The sequence below is a fragment of the Lissotriton vulgaris genome, chromosome 3_1 (assembly GCF_964263255.1).
Source record: "Lissotriton vulgaris chromosome 3_1, aLisVul1.2, whole genome shotgun sequence".
NCBI classification, from domain to species: Eukaryota; Metazoa; Chordata; class Amphibia; order Caudata; family Salamandridae; genus Lissotriton; species Lissotriton vulgaris.
Window position 1 is genome coordinate 1,772,985,757 of NC_141689.1, and position 25,006 is coordinate 1,773,010,762.

Below are 25,006 nucleotides of genomic sequence, written 5' to 3' on the forward strand. Positions count from 1 at the left end.
CTAGGAAGGCTTTGAGGCGGATGCTGCGGGGGTGGATGTGGACTGGCCTCGCCAGTGTCCCCGGGCACCGCCACGTCGGTTACCACGTCCGCCACCGCGGTTACCACGTCCGCCACCGTGCTGGATGTTAGTCTGCGGCCCGTGGCTGGCAGAATGTGTGGGGGCGCCCCTTCTTTGTCCACGAAAGGAGCAAAAGGCAGCAGGTTGCTGGCGCGGGCCAACAGACCCAAGGACTTGGCCGTAGCCCTGGAGTCCTTAAAGCGCTCAAGCGCACTGTCTGCCTTGTCGCCAAAGAGGCGACGACCATCAAACGTCATGTCCATAAGGGTGTTTTGGACATCAGCCAAAAAGTTAGCGGACCTCAGCCAGGCGTGGCGACGAATTGCCACCGTCGTTGCCATCGTTGTATCCAGTCCACACCTGATGGAATACCATGCCACATCTCGACCCTCCGCAAGGGCTTGGGCGAGTTTAGTCCGAGCCTGCTAGGGACATTTTGGCAGCATGGCCACGACCGTGACCCACAGAGAGTGGGAATAACGGCTCAAGAGGCACGCGGTGTTAACGGACCGTGAGAACATCTTCTTGCCATACTGTTCGTACCTCTTGGATTCCCGATCGGGGGGAGCCGTCGGGAATGCAGTCTGGGAGGCCTGTATGACCAGGTTCTCGGGGGTGGGGTGGGTGAACAGGAAGCAAGGGTCACCCAGAGCCGCGCGGTGGCGTCTGGTCACGTTCCTATCTACAGGGGGACCTGTAGCAGGCCTGGACCAGGTGCCCAGAAGAACATCAGATAAGGCCTCATTAAATGGCAGCAGGGGCTCTGAGGAGCTTGCCTGCGGTTTAAGGACCTCAGTGAGGAGGTTAGTCCTCACAACCACGACGGGGAGTTCAAGCGATAAGGCCTTGGCCGCTCGCGTCAACACCACACTATAGGCAGCCCCCTCCTCCGTAGCCACGGTAGGAGGGGGGACAAAACCAGTGTCTGGCGAAGTGTCCAGACCACTGGGATCCCCTAGATCACCTGCCCAGTCCTGATAAGGCTGGCACTCACGTGCCAGAGGGTCCTCAGATCCCTCCCAATCCTCCTCGTCACCCATCTCCCGATACTCAGGGTCTAAGGATGGGGCCGGGAAATAGAAGTAAAAATCTCCTACTGGAGTCGAATGCGGCGTTGAGCGGCGCCGCTCCGGCACCGGACCCGAATTGAGGGTAGGACCAGGGACGATGTCGTCCAGGGACGGAGTCGGGGGAGACACCCTGGGGGCCAGCGAGGTCGTAAGGTCGACCAGGATCCGGAACCGGATCCAGCAGGACCCTGCGGCGGCGGGACCGAAGTCGCCTACGGCGCCAGGGCCGAAGCACCCGACGGCGCCGGGGCCTAAGCACCCGGCCCGCTTGGGGACCCAGTCGGGGCCGCTTGGCCCGAAGGCGCCGCGGAACCAGACGGAGGAGTGAGCGACCTCATGGCCATGAGGAAGGCCTCTATCTCCTCCGGCGTCGCATTCTGCCCAGGGACCGGCGGGTATGGAGCAGGCCGCGACACCTGCGGCTCCGGCGGAGCCGCGTGGGTGGGTCTTCCGAACCCCCGGCCGCGTCGCGCAAGCGTCAGAAGAGCGATGTTGCCTCTTTGACTTTTTGTGCCTCTTACCGGAGGACTTGGAGCCAGAGGAATGGTGTGTACTCCTGGAGCTATGCTGACTCCAGCCCGCGACCGGTCCATCGACCTCCTTCCGGACCGGAACCTCGAACAGCGCGGGCCGACTGCCGGAGCTCGAGGCGTTTGCAGGACCGCAGTCTGGGCACGACTTGTCATTATGGTCGGGCCCCAGGCAATGGAGACACCGGCGATGGGGGTCAGTAACCGACATCAGTAGGTTGCAGTCGACGCAGGGTTTGAACCCGGGCATCCCTACTGGCACTGTCGGTGTCGTTCGACTCGAAAAACAGATCAAAAAGATCCAACAAGTTTAGTCAAAAATTGACTGAAGAGTACCACTTTCTCCGGACCAGCGCTTGCTGGCGCAGAAAAAAGAATAACTGACGTCAGCGCGCGAGGGCGGCGTCCAAGTAATCAGATGACGTCATCCCGGCGCCGACGACGGACGCGGAGCCGCAGACGCATACCGACGCGCAGGGGTACTGCTACGCAAAATTTTCAGGATCTAGTCTGACGCCTGGGGATATTCTAAGGTAAGGAATCTAACACTAACCTGTTGCTTTCAGATCAGAGATGTCTGATTTGCATATGGCTGGGTCTAAACTAGGGTGAGCAATAAAAATTAAGAATTTCACCGAGATCTGTGACGGGGGTGAATATTTGATTTGTTTAGCATTCAGTCCATCATCTGTCCTTTTTTGGTCTCGCGCCTAGCGTTGCAGTGCGCAGCACTGCCCAAGCAGCTCGAGACCTCTTGAAACGGGGCTTTGAAAGCGGACCACACGCTCGTGCGTGTGATCAGGTTTTCACCAGCAGGCATTGGCTTCCGGGTATTTATTTATTTTTTAAATAGAAGGCACTCGATTGGGCAAAAGCGGGCGCATGTCCCAACGCCCATTCCCGTCCGTGGCTAGAACGCGCAGCAGCATGCGTTCGGCTTGCTGGCGCGTGCCCCCCCCGCTCCTCTGAGGTGCGCACGCACCACTGGTTTTTAAAAGGCGGAACTTTTTATTTTGGTTTCCATGCTCTCCTTTCTCTCTGTTGGCTTCATTCTCCCTGCGTATCCTCCCCCCCGTTGGAATGAGGCACTCATACTTGCCCTCTGGCAGTGCAAGATCATGTATAAGGCTTTTGAAGTCTCCCCTATTATGCCGGTCTGTTCAGTGCGTGTTGTGCGAATAAAGCGAGGCACGTGCATCTGACTGCAAGTCTAACTGGAAGGTCAGCAGGGAATTCTGGTTGTCTGCCGGCCCGCCTCCCCGCCTGACGTCATCCTCCAGCCTCCTGAGTCTAGTATTTGCTGCTGGAGCCCACCACAGGAGCTGAATTATGAATGAAACAAATGGGCAGGGCATCTTGAAACTGACATGCCAGCAGGGTGGTGGGTAACCAGATAACCTATGGCCACCCATACACCCATCACCCCCGCTAGCATCTACACAAAGCTGTAGTCTTCTGTTGCATTATGGCACCTCAGGCTAAAGGGGAGGTATGTATAGTATTTAGTAGACCATCACATGCACAATCACAACGGAGCTATATAAAGAAATACAAACAATATTTACCAAATGCAGACCAGGCTGTAACCTGCATCCCGGCACGAATGGGTGTTAATGGCCGTGACAGATGCCGCATTGAGCGAGCTGAAGACAAAAGGGCCCTGTGGCAGTGAAGTCAACTCACAACGCCTGCTCGTGTGCATGGGGTGTGCCTGTGTGTGTGCGTGTGTTGCATGCGTATGTGTTGGTGGTTTGCGCCACTGTGTGTATTGTCTGTTAGTGTGTGCTGGTTTTGTTTATGTGTGCCAGTGTGTGTTGAATGTGCGTGTATGTTGGATGTGTTAGTTTGTCTGACTGTGTCAGAGTGGCTAAATTTCCATCATCACTTTGAAGAACACTTTACGCGTGTGGAAAGACTTTGTGCGCTCAGAGATGTTGAAAGACATTTGCTCGGAGGGGGGTGGGGGGTATTGCGAGTCACGAAGTGCATTTTTTGGGCTTCTTTTCATAACTCCTCCTTAATATCGAGCCATTTAAAAAGATATAGTTAATCCGGATATTGAGCATTTCAATGTCATCCTGTTTATGAGTTCACATCTCTTTACAACCTCTTGAAGTGAGCTTTGACTGCTCGCTAGTTTTGTTCTGCTGTCAAGCCTGTCCTCCACACCCACGTCTCCCTGATCGGAGAAATTAGGCACTCTAACTTTTACAAACATGAGACCGATAACATTTGAAATGTGCGCGTTAATTAGTTGGTGTGTGCATCCGCATCCGACGGGCAAGTTATAAAGTGCCAGCAATTCGGGGCAAAGTTACCGGCAGCATTGTTTCGCAACAGACACCCGGGGTGTACGAGGCAGGGGCTGCTCAGACAGTGGAGAGGTTGCGCATAAAGCCTGGCGGAGCTCAAACATCCTGAAGGCTGTCACCTGGTGGCACTTCTGCAGATTGTACGCGTCTGTGCTTTTCCTCCCAATCATTCTTTCTCTATCACTTAGTGCCGTTTTTTAACAATAATAAATTAATAATGCATACATCAAGGGCAATCTCATATGAAACAGTATAAAGTATACTTTATTTGTTTTCTGCACATATTGCTTGCTTTTACATTGTGGCAATTCCGCAGATTAGCGTCATTAGAGGACCCGATCCGCTCAGGTGCTGCACTGAAAACCGAGGATTTACGGAACTGAACAAAATAAAATTGCACATTTTCTAACATTCTAAAGCTTTGACTCCAGACATTTTTCCCTCACGGTGTCCAACTTCTATTTTTACCACTGCCTCTTTCTCTGTTTGTGTGCATCATGAGTCAGCCGGGCGAAGAGGCCTTCGCCTCCCTCTATGAGATCAAGCCGTTTATAATACAGGTGTCACTTGCAGGGTAAGTGTTAAGGTTTTTATTTTACGTCTGGCCCGTTTCTCCACTCACTCTTTGTTGCCCTTTTCTTTTGTTATGTATTCCTTCTGGAGTCCAGGGAGATGGTCAGTAACTTGGCAGTGATTTATGAAAAGAGAGGCCAAAGACTTACAAAGTAATTCAGTAGACACAAAGATGGCATGTGTGCACTAGCAACCAGTTTATGAGATTCCCTTCACCTAGCTTCAGAGAAGGGTGAGCCAACAAGTTAATTGGGCTAGCCGATGCAAGCGTCTGCCTTTACTCTTACAGCCTCATTCATGAGCCAAATTATTATTATTATTATTATTTATATATGGCGCAGGAATCATCCCCAGAGGGATCTCTCGGCGCCCGGGATGCAGGCAACGCCTTTACAGTCAGTACACTCAAAATGGAATATGCTACTTACCAGTATGTATCTGTTCTTGGTATGTAGGGCTGCTGATATTCATATCTGTGCATAGATCGCCGCCTAGTGTTGGGTCAGGATGATTGGACTTTGTTGTCCTGGAAGAGTCTTCGAAGTATCACGAGATAGGAGACTCCTCCCCTGGACTACAGTGCGCATGGGCATCTTCTCCATCCTCAGATTGTTTTTCGCCATTGTGGCAGAGATGGAGATAGTAAAGTAAGAGATGGCCATGCAAAAGATAATGCTGCAGCTGCGACAGGCACCGGGGAGGAGGGCGGGCGATATGAATGTCAGCAGCCCTACATGCCAAGAACAGATGCATACTGGTAAGTAGCATATTCCGTTCGAGGCATGTGGGCTGCTGAATTCATATTGTTGCATAGACTGTATAGCAGTATCTCCTCTAGCGGTGGTTACCTGTGCCAGCTGAAGCAGTTTGGAAAAGAGTTTTTAGGACAGTTTGTCCTACAGCAGCTTGCTTCTTTGCTTGCACGTCTACACAGTAGTGTTTTGTGAAAGTGTGTATGGTAGTCCATGTGGCTGCCCAACATATGTCTTCAAGAGGAATATTCCCTAGGAAAGCAATGGATGCCCCCATTTTTCTTGTAGAGTGTGCTCTTGGGGGGACGGTTAAAGTGTGTTTGGCTTTTTGATAGAATATCTGAATGCATTTAACTATCCATCTGGCTATTCCTGACTTTGATATTGGATTCCCTTTATGTTGTGGTGAAAAAGCAACAAATATTTGCTTTGTCTTTCTAAATGATTTTGTTCTGTTCACATAGTAAAGCAGAGCTCTCTTTACATCCAGTGTGTGTAGAGCTCTTTAAGAACACTGGCAGTTCTATCAATTGATTAATATGGATATTTGATACGACGTTTGGCATAAACTTAGGGTTTGTTCTAAGAACTACCCTGTTAGCATGTGCTTGCATGACAGGGTCTTGAATGGTTAGTGCTTGTAATTCGCTAACTCGCCTGAGCGAGGTAATAGCAATCAAGAAAGCCACCTTCCACGTTAAGAATTGCAGTTCGCATGAGTGTAGAGGTTCGAAAGGAGGTGCCATAAGTCTGGTATGTACTATACTTAAATTCCAGACTGGGGAAGGAGGGTGTCTTGGAGGGATCACCCTTTTAAGACCCTCCATAAAAGCCTTGATTGCTGGTACACTAAACAGTGAAAGGTGTTGCCTGTTTTGAAGGTATGCTGCTATAGCAGCTAGGTGTAGCCTTATTGAAGAGTATGCTGGTTGCATCTTTGAAGATGCAGCAGGTAACATATAATGTTTTGTATTGAAGCATCTAATGGGTTGATTTGGTTATTGTTGCAGTAAATAACTAATCTTTTCCATTTAGCTGCACTGCATGCTCTAGTAGTTGGCCGTCTTGCCTCTTTGATAATGTTCATGCAATCAGGAGGCAAGTTAAGGTATCCGAACTCTAAGACTTCAGGAGCCAGATCTCTAGGTTCATCTGATTGGGATCTGGGTGCCTGATTTCTCCATGGTTCTGAGTTAGAAGATGGGGTGCAAGGCACAATCTTTGATGAGGAACTACTGAAAGCTCTTGGAACGTTGTGTACCATGGTTGTCTTGCCCATGTGGGAGCAACTAGGATTAGCGTGAGTGACTGTTCCCGCAGTTTACGTGCCACCAGCGGAATCGGTGGTGCTGGGGGAAAAGCGTACGCAAATCGGCCTGACCAGTTCATCCATATCGCATTGCCCTGTGACAATGGATGTGGGAACCTGGCGGCAAAGTACTGGCATTTGGAGTTTTCTTTTGTGGCAAACAGGTCTATTTCTGGGTGACCCCACTCTTTGAAGAATGGCTAGAGGACTTGGGGGTGAATCTCCCATTCGTGTAGTTGTTGGCTGTGCCTGCTGAGCAGGTCTGCTATCGGATTGTCTTTCCCTGGAAGGTGTTCTGCTAGGAGAAAAATGTCTTTTGGAAATGCCCACTTCCATATGCTCTGTGCCAAGTGGGACAGCTGTGGAGAGTGTTCCTCCCTGTTTCTGGTTATAGTACATTACGGTGATGTTGTCCGTCCGGATCAACACAGTCTTGCTGCACAAGTATTTCTGGAATGCTTTAATTGCAGGTTTATATATAGCGCTAGGATCGACTCCCGGAGGAGTATCTCCGCGCTTCGACCGCTGCGAAACCCTTCCTGGCTTCCCTGAGAGATGGTCCCTTAATGGGTATCTCCAGGGTGAGACCAGGCATCCCCGGCGGTCTGGTGGGGCCGTTAGTGAAGATGAGGCAAGCTAATGCCCAGAGTTGCCGAGTGTGATCGCTGATCAGAGTGGGCACCGAGGCGAGAGAATTATCGAGTCCGCTGACCCTGGTCCAGAAACCTGCCGCGTCGGGAATCGAACCCTGGTCCCGGGCCGTCCTCTGCTCTCGGGTCTGCCGCCTCTAACCAGTGAGCCACACTACTTCACTTTCAGGGCTAGGAATATCACTAACAACTCTAGTTGGTTGATATGTAGTTTCTTTTGCTTGGTTGTCCAGAGCCCTTGTACTGTGCAGTGAAGGAGGTGGGCTCCCCAGCCTGTCAGTGATGCGTCCGTCGTTAGTACTGGTTGTGGAACCGGCTCTTGGAACAGTCGCCCCTTGAAAAGGTTTTGTGGGTTCCACCGCTGCAGAGAGTTCTGAGCGCGACTGTCCACCAACACTAGGTCTTTTAGTTGTCCTTGAGCCTGGTTCCATTGCCGTGTTAGGCATTCTTGCAATGGACGCATTTGAAGTCTGGCATGGGGGACAATGAATATGCAGGAGGCCATCATGCCTATGAGCTGCATGATGACTCAAGCTGGCAGAGAGTGTTGTGGTTGAAATTTGCGAATGAGCATCTGCATGCTGGCTATCCTCGCTGAATTTGGGTATGCCTTTGCCACAGAGGTATCTATAGTGGCTCCCAGATATTGCTGTATGTGGGACGGTTGCAGATGCGATTTTGGGTAGTTTATCGAGAAGCCTAGGCTGTGTAGCAGCTGGAGTGTTTGGGACGTGTTTTCTGCACATTGTTGGTACGATTTTGCTTGTATTAGCCAATCGTCCAAATACGGGAACACATGAATGTGTTGTCTCCTGAATTGTGCCGCTTCGGTCGCTAAGCATTTTGTAAACACTCTTTGAGCTGTGGTTACCCCGAAGGGCAAGACCTTGAATTGGTAGTGCTGACCTTCTATTGTAAACCTGAGATATTTTCTGTGAGCTGGATGGATGGGTATGTGAAAATACGCATCCTTGAGGTCGAGTTGCTAGGAAGTCTCCTTGCTGTGGTAGTGGGAGCACTTGCTGTAGCGTGATCATATGGAAGTGCTTTGACAGTATGTATTGATTTAGGGGTCTGAGGTCCAGTATTGGTCTGAGGGAACCGTCCTTCTGGAGAATAAGGAAGTATAGGGAATATACTCCTGTCCCTTGATGTTGGAAAGGGACTGGCTCTATGGCCCCCTTTTTCAGCATGTATTTCACCTCTTGTTGTAGCAGGGTGATGTGTTCTTTAGACATAGGACGGTGTCTGGCTGGTATGTTTGGGGGGGTAGAAGTGAGTTCCAGGCAATAACCATACTGGATAATTTGTCTCATCCACCTGTCCGTGGTAATTGTGTTTCAGACAGGTAGGAATTGTTGGAGTCTGCCTCCGACTGGTGTTAAGTGGTCCGGAGGTAGCGTGATAAAGTCACTGTTTTGTGGCAGTGGAGGCTCTGGTGTTATTGCCTCCACGTCAGCTTCCCTTATTATGGTTTCCCCGATAACCTCCTCTGTTGAAGTTTTTGGTAAAGTAACTGTGTGTTGCCTTTGTATGATGATGAAGTTTGGAAGTATTGCCTCATGTAGCTGCCCTGTATGAGGAGCAACGAAAGGAACTTCAGTGTTGCTGAGATTTCAATGCTCCCATTGACTCTGCGGTTTCTGTGTCCTTCATTTTATATAAAATGGTGTCGACAGAAGGGCCAAAAATGAAGTCTTGGTTGACTGGCTGATTAAGGATGGTGGACTGCACCTCGTTCTTAAAGCCTGAAATACGTAGCCATGCATATCACCTTAGTAAAACACTAGTGTTTATAGACATGGCTGCGGTGTCTGCTGCATCAAGCGCACATTTGATGGAGGCGTTTATGATTAACTTTCCCTCTTGTATGAGGTCATCAGCTTGGGCTTTATAAGGCTCAGGTACGGGTTGCATTAAGCTTTCAAGCTGGTCCTAGTGTGCCTTGTCGTAACGAGCTAGCAGAGCTTGTGTATTGGCAATCCTCCATGAATTGGATGCCTGTGCTGCTACCCTTTTACCTGAGGCTTCTAGTATCTTTGATTCCTTATCGGGGGGAGGGGCTTCCCCCGTTGTCTGTGAGTTAGCCTTTTTTCTTGCATTAGCCACTACTAGTGAGTCTAATGGTAATTGCCCTTTGATGTAGGTAGGGTCTGCTCTATACTTTTTCTCAATTCTGGGATTGATTACCCATGCCCTGGTTGTATCCTTAAATATGTCAGGTGCGTGTTTTAACCCTCCCTTTAGCATAGGAAGTGTTCTGACACTTTTTTCTGAAGTAGGAAAGGTGTCAAATACAAAGTCTTCCTCTACAGGGTTATTATGCATATCCACATTGTGGTGCTGCCCTGTCTATTAATTGGTTGAAGACAATGGTGTCATCAGTAGGTGAAGGCTTAGTTGGATAAGAGGAGACATCAGGGATGGGATGGGTGTTATAAGGGTCAGTTTGCTCCTCCCATGGTTCATTTTGTGGCTCAGGATCCTGTCGATAACCAAAATCAGGCTGGGGATCCTGCCCTGTGTTCCCCTCATTGTCCCCATATTGAGAAGGAGAGTAAGGAGGAAAAGGAGTAGTAGGCATAATGGGATAGAAGGGTCTAGATGGAGAAGTCCCAAAGTCCTTCTTTTTTAGAGGAATAGGAGAATGAGAGTCAGTGTCCAGTGGCCTCTTCTTCCTGTGCAGGATTGTTACTTTACCAGTCTCTGGATTAATATATATTTTTGCCTCGTCGTCTGCTGGATCGGGATAGAAGAGTTTTTCCTCCACTGTTCTTGGTTTTGACTTTTTTGGGTCGACAACACCTTCTGCTTCGACGACTTTTGGTGCCTTAGTGCTTTTCTTCGGCTCAGACCGTTTTTTCAGATCGGCCAGTGTTTTTTTAATCGACCGGGTCTTTCGGTTAGACGAGTTTCTTGTGTTCGACAGGCTTTTTTGGTTGATTGTCCTTTCCCAAGTCGATGGTCTTTTTAGGATCGACTGGTGTTTTTGGAGTACTAGTCTCCGGGTCGATAGCCTTCTCCGGACGGATTATAGGCTTCGATACGGCACCCTTCCCGTTGGTGACCTTCTTTGGTTCGGCGACTTTTGGCACAGCCAGCCTTTTCGGGTAGACGTCCTTTTTTGTGTCGGCACCCTTTGGCTTGGCGTCCTTTTTGGGCTCGATGGCCAGTTTCGGGTCGGCGCCCTTCGGCTCGACGGACTTTCTCAGGTCGACTTTTTTTTGGGGTTGACGCCTTTAGGCTGCACGGCCTTCTTCAGCTCGACGGTGTTCTTTGGATCGACGCCTTTGGGCTGTATGTTTTTCTTGGGGTTGACGCCCTTCGGGTCGACGACCTTTTTAGGCTCTGGAACCTTCTTTGGGATTGCGGTACTTGGCCCAGGGGTCTCAGAAGGTTTCGGTTTCGGAGCCGAGCCGGATGGTGGGGCTGGCAAATGTTTCTTTGGATCTTGGCTAAGGCCTTTTGGCGATGCCTCGACCTGAGCCTTTGGTAACGGGGTAATCTGTGTCGGGGCAATGTACTCACGATTTGCCCCGCTGGGATCTCGTCATCGGAGTCCGAGTAGTCCTCGACGGTGACGATCTCTAGGTCCTAATCTGGAGCTTCTTGAAGTTCTTGGTCATCATCGAAGAGGTTGTCCGGTTCCGGTGCCTGTCGCTGCATCTCTTGCCTAGCGGCCCGTCGATTCCGTATGGTTTTCCTCGACCGAAACTGGGCGCAGGCTGGGCAGGGTTCTTCCTTATGGTCTGGAGAAAGGCACTTGTTGCATACTTGATGCTTGTCAGTATGCGGGAACTTGGAGTGGCATTGTGGGCATCTTTTAAACTGGCTTCTTTCCATCGACAGCAGGCCCACGTGGCGTCGAAAAGGCCCAACGGCCCGCGTCGACGACCGATTAGAGATGGAAAGCTTTATCGAGTCAAGAGGTACCGAGCGTGAACAATACAGTCAAATTAGAAAGCCTTTATAAAAGTTTTAATTCGATTCCGAAGTTGGTGTAGGAATAACATCCGAACCCAATGGCGGAAAAAAACAATCTGAGGATGGAGAAGATGCCCATGCGCACTGTAGTCCAGGGGAGGAGTCACCTATCTCTTGATACTTCGAAGGACAACAAAGTGCAATCAGCCGGACCCAACACTAGGCGGCGATCTATGCACAGATATGAATTCAGCAGCTGAATTCAGCAGCCCACATGCCTCGAACAGCCATGTTTTTAGTTTCTTCTTATGTAAATGTAAATGTAAATGTACATGAATTTATATAGCGCAAATCAACACTGGTTTCTAAGCGCTTGCTTAGGGAACCCGTCCTGGTATTCCCCTGTGAAATAACCCCAGCAGGGTATCCGCAAGGTGAAAGCCAGGCCTCCCGCCGCGAGGGGCCGTTGTGGAGATTAAACAAGCTATTGCCCAGAGTCGCAGAGTGTGAACCCATGAATCGAGTAGGCACCGGAGCGAGAATTGTCGAGACCATGGACATTTTTAGGACTCAAGACCCCGCCGAGCCGGGAATTGAACCCTGGTCCCGGGCTGACCTCTGCTTCCAGGTCTGCCTCCTCACACCAGTGAGCCACACTTCTCCACTTCTTAAAGACCATGAATGTGGGATAGATCCGGAGGTCTTCTGGTAGTGCATTCCAGTACCGGGGGCAACATGGGAGAAAGCACGTCCACCCATCCTAGCCTTTTTGATTCTAGGGAATTGGAAAAGCTTATGGCAACTGGATCTTAGATGACGGGTTGGGGTGTACCATGTTAGTTTTCTCCTCAGATATTCAGGTCCTAGGCCGACCAGAGCTTTAAAAAAGCAGACAAAGGAGCTTAAAAACTGCTCTTTTCCTCATTGGTAACCAGTGCAGCTCATTCAATAATGGGGAAGAGGGGGTGTGTATAGGTTTATTGAGAGCTAGGAGGACCGCCGTGTTTAGTACGACTTGCAGTTTGGAAAATAAATCTTCCCTCATCCCTACCAGCAGGGCATTTCCATAGTAAAACCTGCTGACTATTAAAAAACAAACCACATAAAATATGATAGTCTTCAGAATTCGGAAAGGTGTTTTCAAATGTAAACACTAACTCGGAGAAGCCATACCCGACAGTGCCATGAATGGACCAAATGATTGTATCCTGGTGTGTGCAGGAAGCGATCAACCGCCTGGAAGTTTCTCCTCACAGACTGGCTTCAATCTTTTGCGACATCTCAGACACTAATTAGGGACCTTGTTCCGTATTTGTGCACTTCAGGCACCCCACTTGTTGCCTTTCTTGTTAATAGTCAGCTCATCAACTAATTAAAGGATATCCTGGGACCCAAAAGGTCTTCCCATAATTTGCTAATGGAGTATTTATTTACTGCTTTTGTAGCTAAAAATTCACCGGAGATATCCTTTGTTCCATCGTATATTTTTAGGTTGCTTCTTGTTAGGCGTTCTGTTTATGAATTATCATTTGATTGGCTGGGTCTTTTCTCTGAAATTAATTTTCACGACAGTAAACAAGGGTGATTAGTAAATATAGCTTTTACATTTTAATTGTAGTGTGCATGTTTAGCTATATTTATTTTTCAGATGTGTATGCCGTTACAAAGGAAGCCTTCTCAGGGGGGTAGTAGGCACTCTATAAATGCAATTTGAACCAAAATAGGCCAGTGAAAAAGTTAAAAAAATAAGCATATGCAATACAATAGGTCTCACATTTGTTAAAGTTGGAGCTCTTGGAGTTAAAAATGACAATGTTTTTATACTTTTGCTGTTCTACAACAGTGATAATAGAGCAATGCAAATATATTAACTCCACTGGAAACAAAAAAAAACAAGTCAAAAACATTGTAATTTTTAACACAAACCGCTCTAACTTTAACAAATGCGAGACCTATTGCATTGCAAATGCTTGTTGCTTTTGTTGCCCTAAGTGGGAAGTGTAGGAAGGTGGACATCTGACTATGGTTACCAACAACTTTTTGCCTAGTGTTTAGCTGATTTTCGACTTAGTTGACCTGGGATCCTGCTATTCAGGACCCCAGGCCCTCTGCTCTCTCTGTTAAAATGGACTCCAGGCACTTTAGGTGCATTACCAATTGGAACATGGATCACCTTGTGAGCCCCTGTACAGTATACTCCAGGTACCCAGGGCATAGGTGCATCCAAGGCCTACCAGGGGCTGCAGCACGTATTGTGCCACCCCTGGCCTTACTATATGACACAACTGGCTGATCACTCAGCTGGGGCAAGGTGGTGTAATCACCCTTCGCTTTAGATATAGTATCTCTATATCTAACACATACAAGGACACATAGTAACCTTTAAGTCACTCCTATGGCAGGCCTTATCAATCCTGGAGGCAGAGTGCTTGGTTATGTGTGAGATGGTGCTCTAGCATGAGCTGAGCCTGTCTGCAGCTTTCGGAACCATGTCTTTGAGCTGTTTCCCAATAGCGTCATACCATATACTCTTAAGTGCATTATGAACCTCGTGGTTAAATGCTAACTCTGGTTTGACATTATCAAAACATGTCGAGTAAGGTGTCATACGAATTGGAATACTACCCCCTCACCAATTATGGCGACGGGGTAGCATTCCATCCTTCTAGAGGGACACAACATGTACAGAACCTGAACCCCGTTTAAAGTTAAACAGAGCCTCAGCATCACAAAATGGATGCTGCCACCACAGACAAGTCTGACCTCCTGCTTCTGGGAGTCCTTCCAGCGAGGGAGGCTTGGACAAAGGGTTTCCTGCCTTGGGAGGTGCTAGCACCACCCCAGACAGGATTTTGTGTATCTAGTTAGGTAGGGCTGAATAGAATCAGACATGCCCGGGGCACACAAGGTGTCCCCGTGCATAGGCCAGTTCAGACCGGTGCTGGGGCACTCCAGCCCCAGCTCTGGCGCAAAACTGGACAAAGGAAAGGGGGTGTAACCACCCCCTTTCATGGTCCCACCCATAGGAGGGACGTAATAGGTAGTCCAGCCCCTAGAATTGGCTTAAAAGTAGGAGCTGAGTCCCAAGACGGCAGATTACCCTGAAATTCGACTACATAAGAAGAAACTCTGGACCTTCGACGTTCTGCTGCTCAGAAGACTGAAGAATCTCCCTTGTGGCCAAGGAGTGGCGACCCTGTGAATACAGGCACCATCCAGCGATCAACGACTGCTTTGCCGCCGCCTCCCGCCTGAGCCAGAGCTTAAAGCCTGACAAGAACCAGACTGCCAGACATCTAACAGCCCGATCCACAGTCCCTGCAAAGCTGAAACGAGTGGAGGCGACCTGAGATGTGGGACCCGACCTCTCGAAAAGTTCACGAGAAGCTGACTGCGCAGCACCTGAGGCACCCTCACCGCTGTGCTTGGGGTCTTGAGAAGCCCCACCACCGAGCTACATTTGCACCAAGGACCAGCCCTCCAGCTCTCGAGATCTACGTGGGGCCCTTTTGCTTTGTTCCACTCGACGCGCCTACCCGGTTACTAGTCCGCTGGCTAGTGGCCATTTTGGCGACCAAACGACAACTTTCCACCGCTGGTCTGGTTGCTCCAGACTGGCCCTTGCTGCTCCTAAAAGCAGCAACCCCTCTGACCTTGCTGGTTAGAGTGAGAAGCCTTCTCGGTTTCCTGCGTGGCTTGCATTAGACAAGGCCTGTTTGCTCCGATCAAGAAGCAGACTCCGCCATCAACTAGAGCCTACGTGGACAGCTTGTGAGTGACTCCTGGTCGTCGTCATCGTCGCCTAAGTCCACGCTGCTGAAGAGAGAAGCTTCACGACATCACCTGTTGGCACCCGACAACGCCTGGTTCCTTCCTGGTTTCACGCCGGTCACTGGCTAGTGACTGTGAACATTGTCCCCTCTGCTTTCAGGTCTTAACCACTTCAGATCCACCCTTGGATCACCGGAACTCTTCACATCAGGTCGCCTGCAGCATCAACACTCCAAGGCTCCATCTGAACTCCTGCAGAATCCCGACACACTTTGGCTCCACTGCACCCGCTTCCTGTGGGTGAGGTAACGCTGGCACTCCGGTGCCCCCGACTAGTCTAACACTCTTAGTGTCCAGATTCCAAAGGGTTAAGTTCCAGATTGACTGGAAGACTTCCTACCTTCACCTTTTTAACTTTTTCGCATCTATTGACTTCAATGGTAACTGCTTCTAACTTTGCGCACTGCAAACCAGATCCCGTGGGCCTCCTAGTTCCTAACTTGCGTTAGTACAGCATAGCTCCAGCGATTCCCAAGGCCCTAGGCCTTACTTCCTTTCGACTCGTGGTACTTCTACCACTTCTTTAGTATATGGTTTTAGGGGCCACCTTGGGCCTATCCATATTTGTGCAACTTTCATATACTTATCAATTGCATTGTTTTAACGTGTTTGCTTCTGTGCTCATAAAGAGTTCAGGGGACTATTTGTAGTAATAAATACATTTATATTTTGAATATATATTCTGTGTGGTGTCCTTTCACTTGGTGTTCAAGGGGGTTACATATAGTAATACAGCTGGCTTCACATGCCAAAAGAGTTTAGCCTAAGACTGCTTTGTCCACGCTACCACTAGGAAGCTGGTCTATAAGGTTGACTTACAACCAATCTCCATAAGGGTTGTTTGGACTGATACAAGGTGGTCACTAGAACTAGTGAACATCATATATCAGGCCAACTTCTCACAGGAAGGGTATGCCCAGACGTGGGTCTAGTACACGCTGTGCCACTCTATTCAAGCTATACTGGCAGATGAGGGCTTATACCGTAAATCTGGTCCCAGGATTCTTGTTTTCTGATCTGGGGAGGACCTGGCTTGGCAGTTCAGGCTGTACTGGTCCCATGGGGATCAGGATCTAGAATGATTTGCATATGGGGTTGGATCTAAGCTGGAAGGGCATGTGGAGCAAAAAAACACAAAAACAAATCGGAAAAAAAGATCGGATTAACCAAGACCTGTGACTGGGGGGGAATCCTTGGTTTGTTCAGTGAAGTAGTGTGGCTCACTGGTTAGAGGCGGCAGACCCGAGAGCAGAGGACGGCCCGGGACCAGGGTTCGATTCCCGACGCGGCAGGTTTCTGGACCAGGGTCAGCGGACTCGATAATTCTCTCGCCTCGGTGCCCACTCTGATCAGCGATCACACTCGGCAACTCTGGGCATTAGCTTGCCTCATCTTCACTAACGGCCCCACCAGACCGCCGGGGATGCCTGGTCTCACCCTGGAGATACCCATTAATGGGACCATCTCTCAGGGAAGCCAGGAAGGGTTTTGCAGCGGTCAAAGCGCGGAGATACTCCTCCGGGAGTCGATCCTAGCGCTATATAAACCTGCAATTAATTAATTAATTCCGCCCATCATTTGTTTGTGCTGTCATTTTCGCCCTTAAGTGGGTTGGGTTTGCCCAGATGTGGTCCCTTGCTGGCTGCGTCACCGGATTCAAGCTAACCTAGTTAAATGATGGGTGATACCCCAAAACTGGTCCCAGGATGCTTGTTTTCCAATTTGGGGAGGACATGGCCTGGCAGTTTAGTCTGTACTGTTCCCATGGGGAACAGGGCCAAGAATGGTTTTCATATGGTTGGATCTAAGCTGTAAGGGAGTGGCGAGCAAAAACAAAATTATGGATTAAACCCAGTTCTGTGACGGGTTGAATGTTTGATTTGTTCAGCATTCCGTCCATTGTTTGTCTTGTAATAATCAATAGACCGTAGCACTGCCTTCTAAAAAACAAACAAATAAATAATTAAAATCAAGCATGGCTACTCCTTTTGGTATTCTTTAATGTTTCAACAGCAGCTCTACCTTGTGCAGGACACTATGGATTGCTGGGCGATCCCAGATCTCTCTCCCACCCCAAACACTTTTTGGGGGTTGGGTACACAGTATACCGCTGTCCCTAAGCCGATTAGTCATTAATATATTTATAAACTGGTCCGCAATCTCTCACCTACCCTCACCGATCACACATCACGCTCTGAATCCCATAACACAATAACTGCACCCCAGTGGTCATAACATAAGACACGAAAACACTTCAAATAAGGGCTCAAATCAAAACACCCTATCAACCAGACACTCAACACAGTGCATGGGTAGGTACTTCAGCTGCTACCAACACAAGGTTATAAGTACAAGTTACTTGCCTACGCGGACTCCCGCGCGAACGCCAACGGCATGAGGGTTACAACCAACATATGGGCATGTTCCCCCTACACCTCTCTTTACCCTCTCTCTCCCCCCTTCTTTTTTCTCACTCTTTCTTCTTTCGTTTTTGGGGGCCCTACAGGAACTCCGCATCACCAGGACCAGCCCACCCAGCTGCATGCATAATCTAACCACAAAAGGCACAAACGATATTACCTGTATCGCCCCTTGCATTACCACTGTACTGTATTATAAAATTTCTCAATAAAAATAGTTTGAAATAAAAAAAAAACGATATATCTGGTAGAGACCATTCTAGCCGCAGACTCCTTAACGTAGAATTATCCCCAGGCTTGAGTCAGGATCTGGAAATGTTTTCTTTTCCCCAGCATCACCGCGCGCCTGGGGGGCGTAACCGCGTGACCCCGACCGGACGTCATCCGCGGGCGTGACGCCAACGAGGTCACATAAGCCCCCCCCCCCCCAGGGCGCCAACATCAGTTTTCTTCGGAGAACTTTTGCGCGCCACAACACGGAGCCATCAAAAACAAAAACTGTGAGAATATGGGAACAGTGTGCGAAATAGCAGACAAACAGAAAGTAAAGAAGCGAATGGAGGGGGAACAGCCCATTCGGGAAAGTGCCAGGCACTGTGGCATTGAAAACCATATAAGGGAAGAGCATAGCCACTGCAAAGCAACCCTGCAAACAAATACAACATTCTCCCTGGAGACAGAACAAATCATATGAAAAACTGTGCAGCAGACGAAAGAAGCCCGCAATCACAGTTTATTAACAGCAAAAGGATAGAAGAGTAACGACAATTTACCCCAAGACAACAACCCCAAGGAGAGTTGCACCCCCTGAAAGGAGCCAAGACAGAGGCCCAGTCAAGAGACCCCAACTCAGAGGATTGCACATTAGTCAAACTCCAAAACAGGAAAAAGGGGAAAATATGAGAAGGCCCCACACTGGAAACACCAGAGTGTAGGGATGCAGGAGCACCCATGAAACTACCAGTCAAGAACCAAAAGGAGGGAAAAAATGCAAAACCACCAAACAAGCCTCCCGCTAGGGAGGAGTGAAAGAGGACATTCGCAGAAGACAAAGCATCCAGGAGCAGGGGAGTGCGGAAGAGCAAGCTAAAGGCCCTCGCTGAACGGGGAGGAAGGGCGGGTCGTGAAGGAATCTGCGACTACAATCTTCTCTACCAGATACATCGTTACCGAAGGTAAGTAACTTGTACATCTGATAGAGACTACTAGCCACAGATTCCTTAACATAGAATAGATACATTAGCCATACCCACAGGGAAGGAGAGTCTGCGACCCACCAGCCTGGACATAACAGAAGGCCCCATAGGGGTCGAGTTCAACGGAAAGGGCGAGGAGCCCTGCCCCCCAGGCAAGGGGAACCCCTACAGTCAGAACACCACTGATCCAAAGGGCGATGCGGGATGAAGTAAGGAAGAGCAAGCCCATTCACACTCCGCAGAGGAAACGGGGGCAAGGCAAGACGTAGCCGAAGCACCCCACGCCTAGATCAGGCAACAAAATTCTCCATCCAGGGCCAAGGCACGGAAGAGGAAGAAGATCAACCTAGAGACACCAAGGAGACGAGGCAGAAAGAAGGCAAACATCCCCATACACTTATCCCCCCCCCCCCGGATCACACCCATTTAAGAGGGCAGCTAATCCTGCAACAGCTAGAAGTCAATAGTCCAGACAGAACAGCGCGTACAGCAATAAAGCAGGAGTAAGGAGTAAGAGCAGCCCGGGGACATCCAGGAAGACCAGACCTGAACAGGGAGGAACAGAAATCCAGCCCAGCCCCCAAGACAGAGAGCCAGAAGGCGAAGGCGGCCCTGGACACACCTCAGGAAGTGGTCCGCACACACGACACAAAAGACAGGGAACCAGAACCATGACGCCAGGCCGCAGACGGCAGGGCAGACCAGGCTAACAGCGAAGCAACCCCGGAGAACGACACCCCGGGCGCCGCTAAAGCACTCCAACCACCTAGAAGGTAATTGCACCTGCAACATACTTAAATGCCAGGGAGAGCAGAGACCTGAAGGCGACCACAGCTTCCAAGCATAGAGCAAGCTATATAACAGCTACCACTACCCCACCTCGGGCATGTTAAGTCCCAAGACATGGGAACCCTCTTAAGAAGAAACTTCTGCAGCAGAGGACAGCAGAAAGATACGCGGGGAAAAACCTCCTGCAGAAGGCTTGTCAAGAAGCCAAACAAAAACAACCAGAAGGCCTAATCTGAGGGCCAACCTGGGGTAGATAACCCAAATGAAAAAACACACAGTCAAGAAGGGCCGGCCAAAAGAGCCACAGTCCCAACAAAAGAGGAGTCACAGGCACATTAATCACACAACTGGGGCGACCCGCCCCAAAGAAAGAACAGCTCCCAAGAACCAGATCAACGCACAAGGCACTGAGGAGGAGGAGGGGGGGGGGGAGGAGGAGGAGGAGGAGGAGGAGGAGGAGGACGACGAAGTTCCGCCAAGAACCTCCGGATGGCAGAGTCTGCCGGGGCGTGGCACAAAAGAGTGCTAACGAAGGGAAGATTCACCAGCCGTTCACGAACATTTTCTGGGAACACACTGTCCCAAAGTGCAGCATGGCAGCGAAGGGCAACCGAGGAAGCCATGGTCCGACCAAGCACCTCCAAGATGTCCAGAGTGGAACGAAGAATAAACACCACCAGCTGTCTGCCATCTAATGCATGGTGCTGCAAATCAACACCAGCACCCTCCTGAGCAGCTGCAGATCCAAGGGACTCCGCCGAGTCCCAAAAGCAAGAGGTGGCCCTAGCCAACACACGAAGTGTTAAGGGCCCGCAGAGCCGCACTGGTTGAAGCAAACATATTGCGCACCCAAGAGTCCAGCCAACAGGCGTCCTGTGATAGTGGATACAACTACAACGGCAGGGAGGGAAAGGCAGTCAGCAAAAGGGGCCCATTAGCAGAGGGGTGGAGGTAAAGACACACCGGGTCACTTGGTCCTGGAAGGTGCAGTTGCAGAAGGTGTTGGGGCACCGGATCCCTCGTGGCGGGCGCCCCCAAGTCCCCATTAGAATAGAACGGAGCGAACCATCAAAGGGAAGCAGCAACTCCCTCCCACTAGAGCCATGGTGGAGAACCTCCAAAAGGTGATCTGCGGGGAAATGAGCAGCCGGATCACCCATGCGCAAAATTCCCACAGCCGTGGATACGGCCGTGGAAACAGCGCGAGCGAAGGCCGCACCCGCCTATGCAGGGCCCCATGGTGGGGAAAGCAGCTCCTCTGTTGGAGACAAAGGCGACCATCCCCTAAGCAAATCGGAGTGGGTAAGGGCCAGGTGCGGAAGGGAGACAAGCGCCGAGGAGTGGGGGACCTGTGGTTCCTCTGACGAAAACCACGGCAACGGTGAGGAGCCAGCCTTTGATGATGTTAGCGAAAAAGCCACGACGCAGCGCCCCGTCTCCCGCGAGGATGACACCAGCAGGCGTCCACCCTCCAAGGAAGAAGGAACATCCGAAGAAGAGTCCACGACAGGACGCCTGTCCGGTGCCGTAGAATCCGCAACCTGGAGCAGGGAGTCGTCGTCGTCCGGCGCCACCGGAGACGCCGGACAGGCCTCTGCCGCATCACACAGCGCCGGAGACCGGGGCGGGACCGGAGCCGAGGTGGCTAGGGGACTGTGCCGGCTCGACCTCAGACCAGGCAGCCGCCTGCATGGAGAGACGAAAGGCACCCGGGGAGTGGCAATGGGCCCCCCGCCAGCCGTGAAACATGAGTGGGCGAGAGGGGTCCGCCGACCCCATGGTGGCGCCAAGGCCAACTCTACCTCCGGCGAGGCAGCCGCTTGTGCCGAGGGACGAGGGACCCAGGGAGCGACCAGGAGACCTAAGCCAGCCTTGACCCACAAAGGTACGAGAGGGGCCCGCCAACCCCTGTGGCGCCGCGAAGTCCGACTCAACCTCAACGAGGCGGCCGCCTGTGTGGAGGAACGAGAGGGGCCCGGGGACGGACGAGGGGTTCCCCTGCCAGCCTTCACCCACAATGGGACGAGGGGGTCTGCAGACCCCTGTGGTGCCACCAGCAGCTGTCGGCGCTGTAGTAGCGTCACCTCAGCCTTAGAAATGATCACCTTGTCAAAGGGCCGAGAGGGATTCAGGATGCGACCCGAGCCCCGGCGACCTCCCGCGACACCACAGGGACTCCCACAGGAGTGTGCCCCGAAGCCGGGGCGCCGTGGTCCTAAGGAGGGACCCCCGAAGGGCTGCATCCCAACGGCACCACATCCTCCAAGCCTGGATCCGAACCAGTCTGCGCCGGGGCCGGAGCCGCCGGCGACGCCACGGAAGGCTTTCACAGCTTAAGGGATCCGCTAACGTACCAGAAGGGGAAGGAGGAGGAGGGGAAGAAGGAGAATCCAGCGAGGCCTGTAAAGCCAGCGGATAGGTCTCCATCTGGGCTCTCGACGCCACCTCACCGGCAAACGGTGGATAGGGGGACGATACGCAGGGCTACATCACCCGCGGAGAGCCGACGCCCCCAACAGGCAAGAAATCAGCCCTCTGGGACAAATTGCGACACTTACCGACAGGGGACCACGCTCTTGCGGCAGAGGAGAGGGATGAGGACGGTGCCGGCTGCTTTGAAAACCTTCTTTAGTAAGCTGATCGAGGTGACGAAGCAGACCTGGACAGGCGAGCCGAGAGAAGTTTCATTTGGCGTGCCAGCGGCGACGTAGACTTCAACCGTTGGCATGCCTCGCAATCAGTGGAGCTGTGATCTTCCCCCAAACACCACATGGACATGAGGTGAGGGTCCGTTCGCTGACATCAGGCGTCCACAAGACGAACACATTTTAAAGCCTGAAGGCATTCGTACATTGTTCCCACAAAACACAAGCATAAAAACTTAATTGTTAAGTAAAAATAAATATAACTTACATCTTTCTATTGCGAAAGCAGCCAGTGTACTACTACAGCTTTCATATTCTGAATGGTTGGCTATCAATTTATCAAACATATCCTTCACAACTCTTGAAATATTTTCGAACACAGCATTTCTGCCCTCTGAAAAAAAGTAAAGGAAAAATATTTGTTTGTCATACAAGGCATAGGTGTTGCTTAAAGTTGCAAAATGAAAGATATTTACAACAACGTCTGTCACTGTAATCATTACATCGAAATGTATAACAGTTTGACCCATCCCTACCCATATATTCCTAGCACGATAAGTGTACTACATGACCTACTACAAAACTGTCTTGAAAGAGAAGCCTGCTATACTGATAATTATTGGGCGGTGGGTCTATGCATACCCCCATAAGGAGACACCTTTCTCTGCATACATCACGGATTTCACTTTTTTACATGTATGAAGATTTTTTAAATGTACTGGTTGGTGCATAGCAGTAGAACTGTACAAAGGTCACATCAAGTGCATTAAGGGAAAATGAGTAAGAGGACAAGCCTACAATATTATCACATAAAATAATATTAATTTTAGCAATAGATTGCAGGAGCCAAGAACAAAGGAGTCTTACAGCAATTGCACAAGATCTGAGCGGACTAAACCGCACTTTGTGCACCATAAACGCAGCAGTGCTGCCAACTGCACTTTCAAGGGAAAACAGCAATTTTTTAAGGCTACATGGTATTGTCTGAGATTAAATCGTACAAAGAACATGTATGGATTTCACTCGCACTAAGCGAATGGGATCGGTCGTATTCCCGCCCTAAGGGCTACAGAAGCCCCTTCTTTGTTAGGGGTCAAAAGTGGGTTTTGCACCCACAGCACGGAGGCTGCCAGGTAAGCTGGTGCAGCTTGTGCCCGCTTGAGGGACTGCGTGGCAGCAGTCATTGCACCAGAGGCCACATTGTTATACCTGCAGCCCCACCCGTTTTGACCATGCCCATCTTGGATTCTGGCCTGAGACACTGGCCCCCTAAGCAATTGGCAGTAGACTTCACCGTTGCGATTAACAGCTAGCGGTTGTGACACAGAGAGAGAAGTCGGTATGCAGTAAATGGTAGCCGCCAGCGTAATTAAGCCCGAGATGGGAGAGAGAGAGACAGTTTCTTTTGTACCGCTGCGGGAGGGCAACACCTGTTATCCTCTGCACCCGACAACGCCCGTCCATGCTGACATCGCCGGAATGAAAACTACAGAAGCAGGTGGTGAAATAATAAATACACTGGACTCTTTCTTGTTAGAACACTAGATGTGCTCTCTAAAGAGATTGAGTTGACAGACCGACGTCTTTTGTTGGAAGAGGTGAAAACTGTCCCGGACCTAATTGGTACAGGCACTCCACCAGTTTAGTCAAATTGTAATATAGATTCTAGTACCCCTGCTTCGTCTGATATTTCTAAAGATCCCAAAATTGATGACAGCCCAGTGATGGAACCCCCGGGCAAAAGGAAAGAAGGAAGGGCTACAGAATCTGCTATAGGATAGTCAAGTCTTTGAAACTTAGTAAAAACTCATTTTGACACACTTGCAGGTACACACGTGCCAACCGCCCAAGAACAATTTCAACGACTTTATGGCAGAAATTGGAGCAGATTGTTTCAACGCTTCTCCAACCGATTCTTAGTAGACTATCCAAAATAGGGGAGAGCATAACTTCCCTCCAATTGAGAAATAGGTACTGAACTAGTAGGGGGAAAAGCGGTCAGGTATCTTCAACCTGAACTACTATCCGACCGTTTGGACCGCTCTACTGCACATTCTTTCCTGCTTCGAGAATCTGCATCAACATTGCCCATTGGGAATGTGGTCGACATGCTTAGCATGCAAACCCATAACTTCCTGACAGAGCATGCAAAGGAACTCCTCATTAGCCCACCAGCCACAAAAGACCTACTCTATCTTAATGGCAGAGGGGCATCAAATGGGGAGGGTGGATAGTGGGACTACCTCTAATGGGAATAGTGAATGTATGAGCAGAAGGGGTGGCGTAGACTTTAATGAAGGGCACGCAATTTTGCAGGTGGAGCAGCCTTTCAAACAAGGATGGATATTAGATCTGCCCCCCGCAGCACGCCCCTTTGTTATTATTCTATCTAGTTAGCACCCCAGAATTGAAACCCGATCAGCAGGAATTCCCTGAACAGTTAATGCATAAGGACTTGTACTCGCTCTCAATTTTCGATGGGCAGGATTAAGTTATACCAACACCTTATTATGGCTAGAAAAGTGAATTGGGTGGAATTTGAGCTGAAAACTATAGGAGGGGATTGAATAGTCCTAAATTTCAATAATCGACTAGTAGATGATCTATTGAGATTGTTGCCTAACGCACAAGTTACTTACCTTCGGTAACGATATATCTGTAAGAAACATAAGTTAGTATTCGATTTCTTACCTTAGAATATCCCCAGGCGGCAGACTGGATCCGGAAAATTATGCGTAGCAGTACCCCTGCGCGTCGGTAGGCGTAGTCTGTGGCTCCGCGTCCGTCGTCATGACGTCTGAGTACTTGGACGCCGCACTCGCACGCTGACGTCAGTTCTTATACACAGCTTTTCCGCGCCAAAAACGCAGTGCCATGATAAAAACCAACACTGGTGCCATGAAAACTAGGGCCCTGAAAGGGGATAACCTTAACCCTAGATATCG

At 50.1% G+C, this 25,006-nt stretch overlaps 1 protein-coding gene across 2 annotated transcripts in view; it reads right to left on the minus strand.

Annotated features, from left to right (window-relative positions):
• Positions 1 to 25,006, minus strand: part of ADAD1 (adenosine deaminase domain containing 1) — a 1,085,588-nt gene that overhangs the window by 615,257 nt on the left and 445,325 nt on the right. For both annotated transcript variants that reach the window (XM_086962193.1, XM_086962194.1), the window contains one exon: positions 22,330 to 22,455. In XM_086962193.1, coding sequence (XP_086818319.1) covers positions 22,330 to 22,455 — 126 coding nt within the window. The remainder of the gene's footprint in view (positions 1 to 22,329; positions 22,456 to 25,006) is intronic.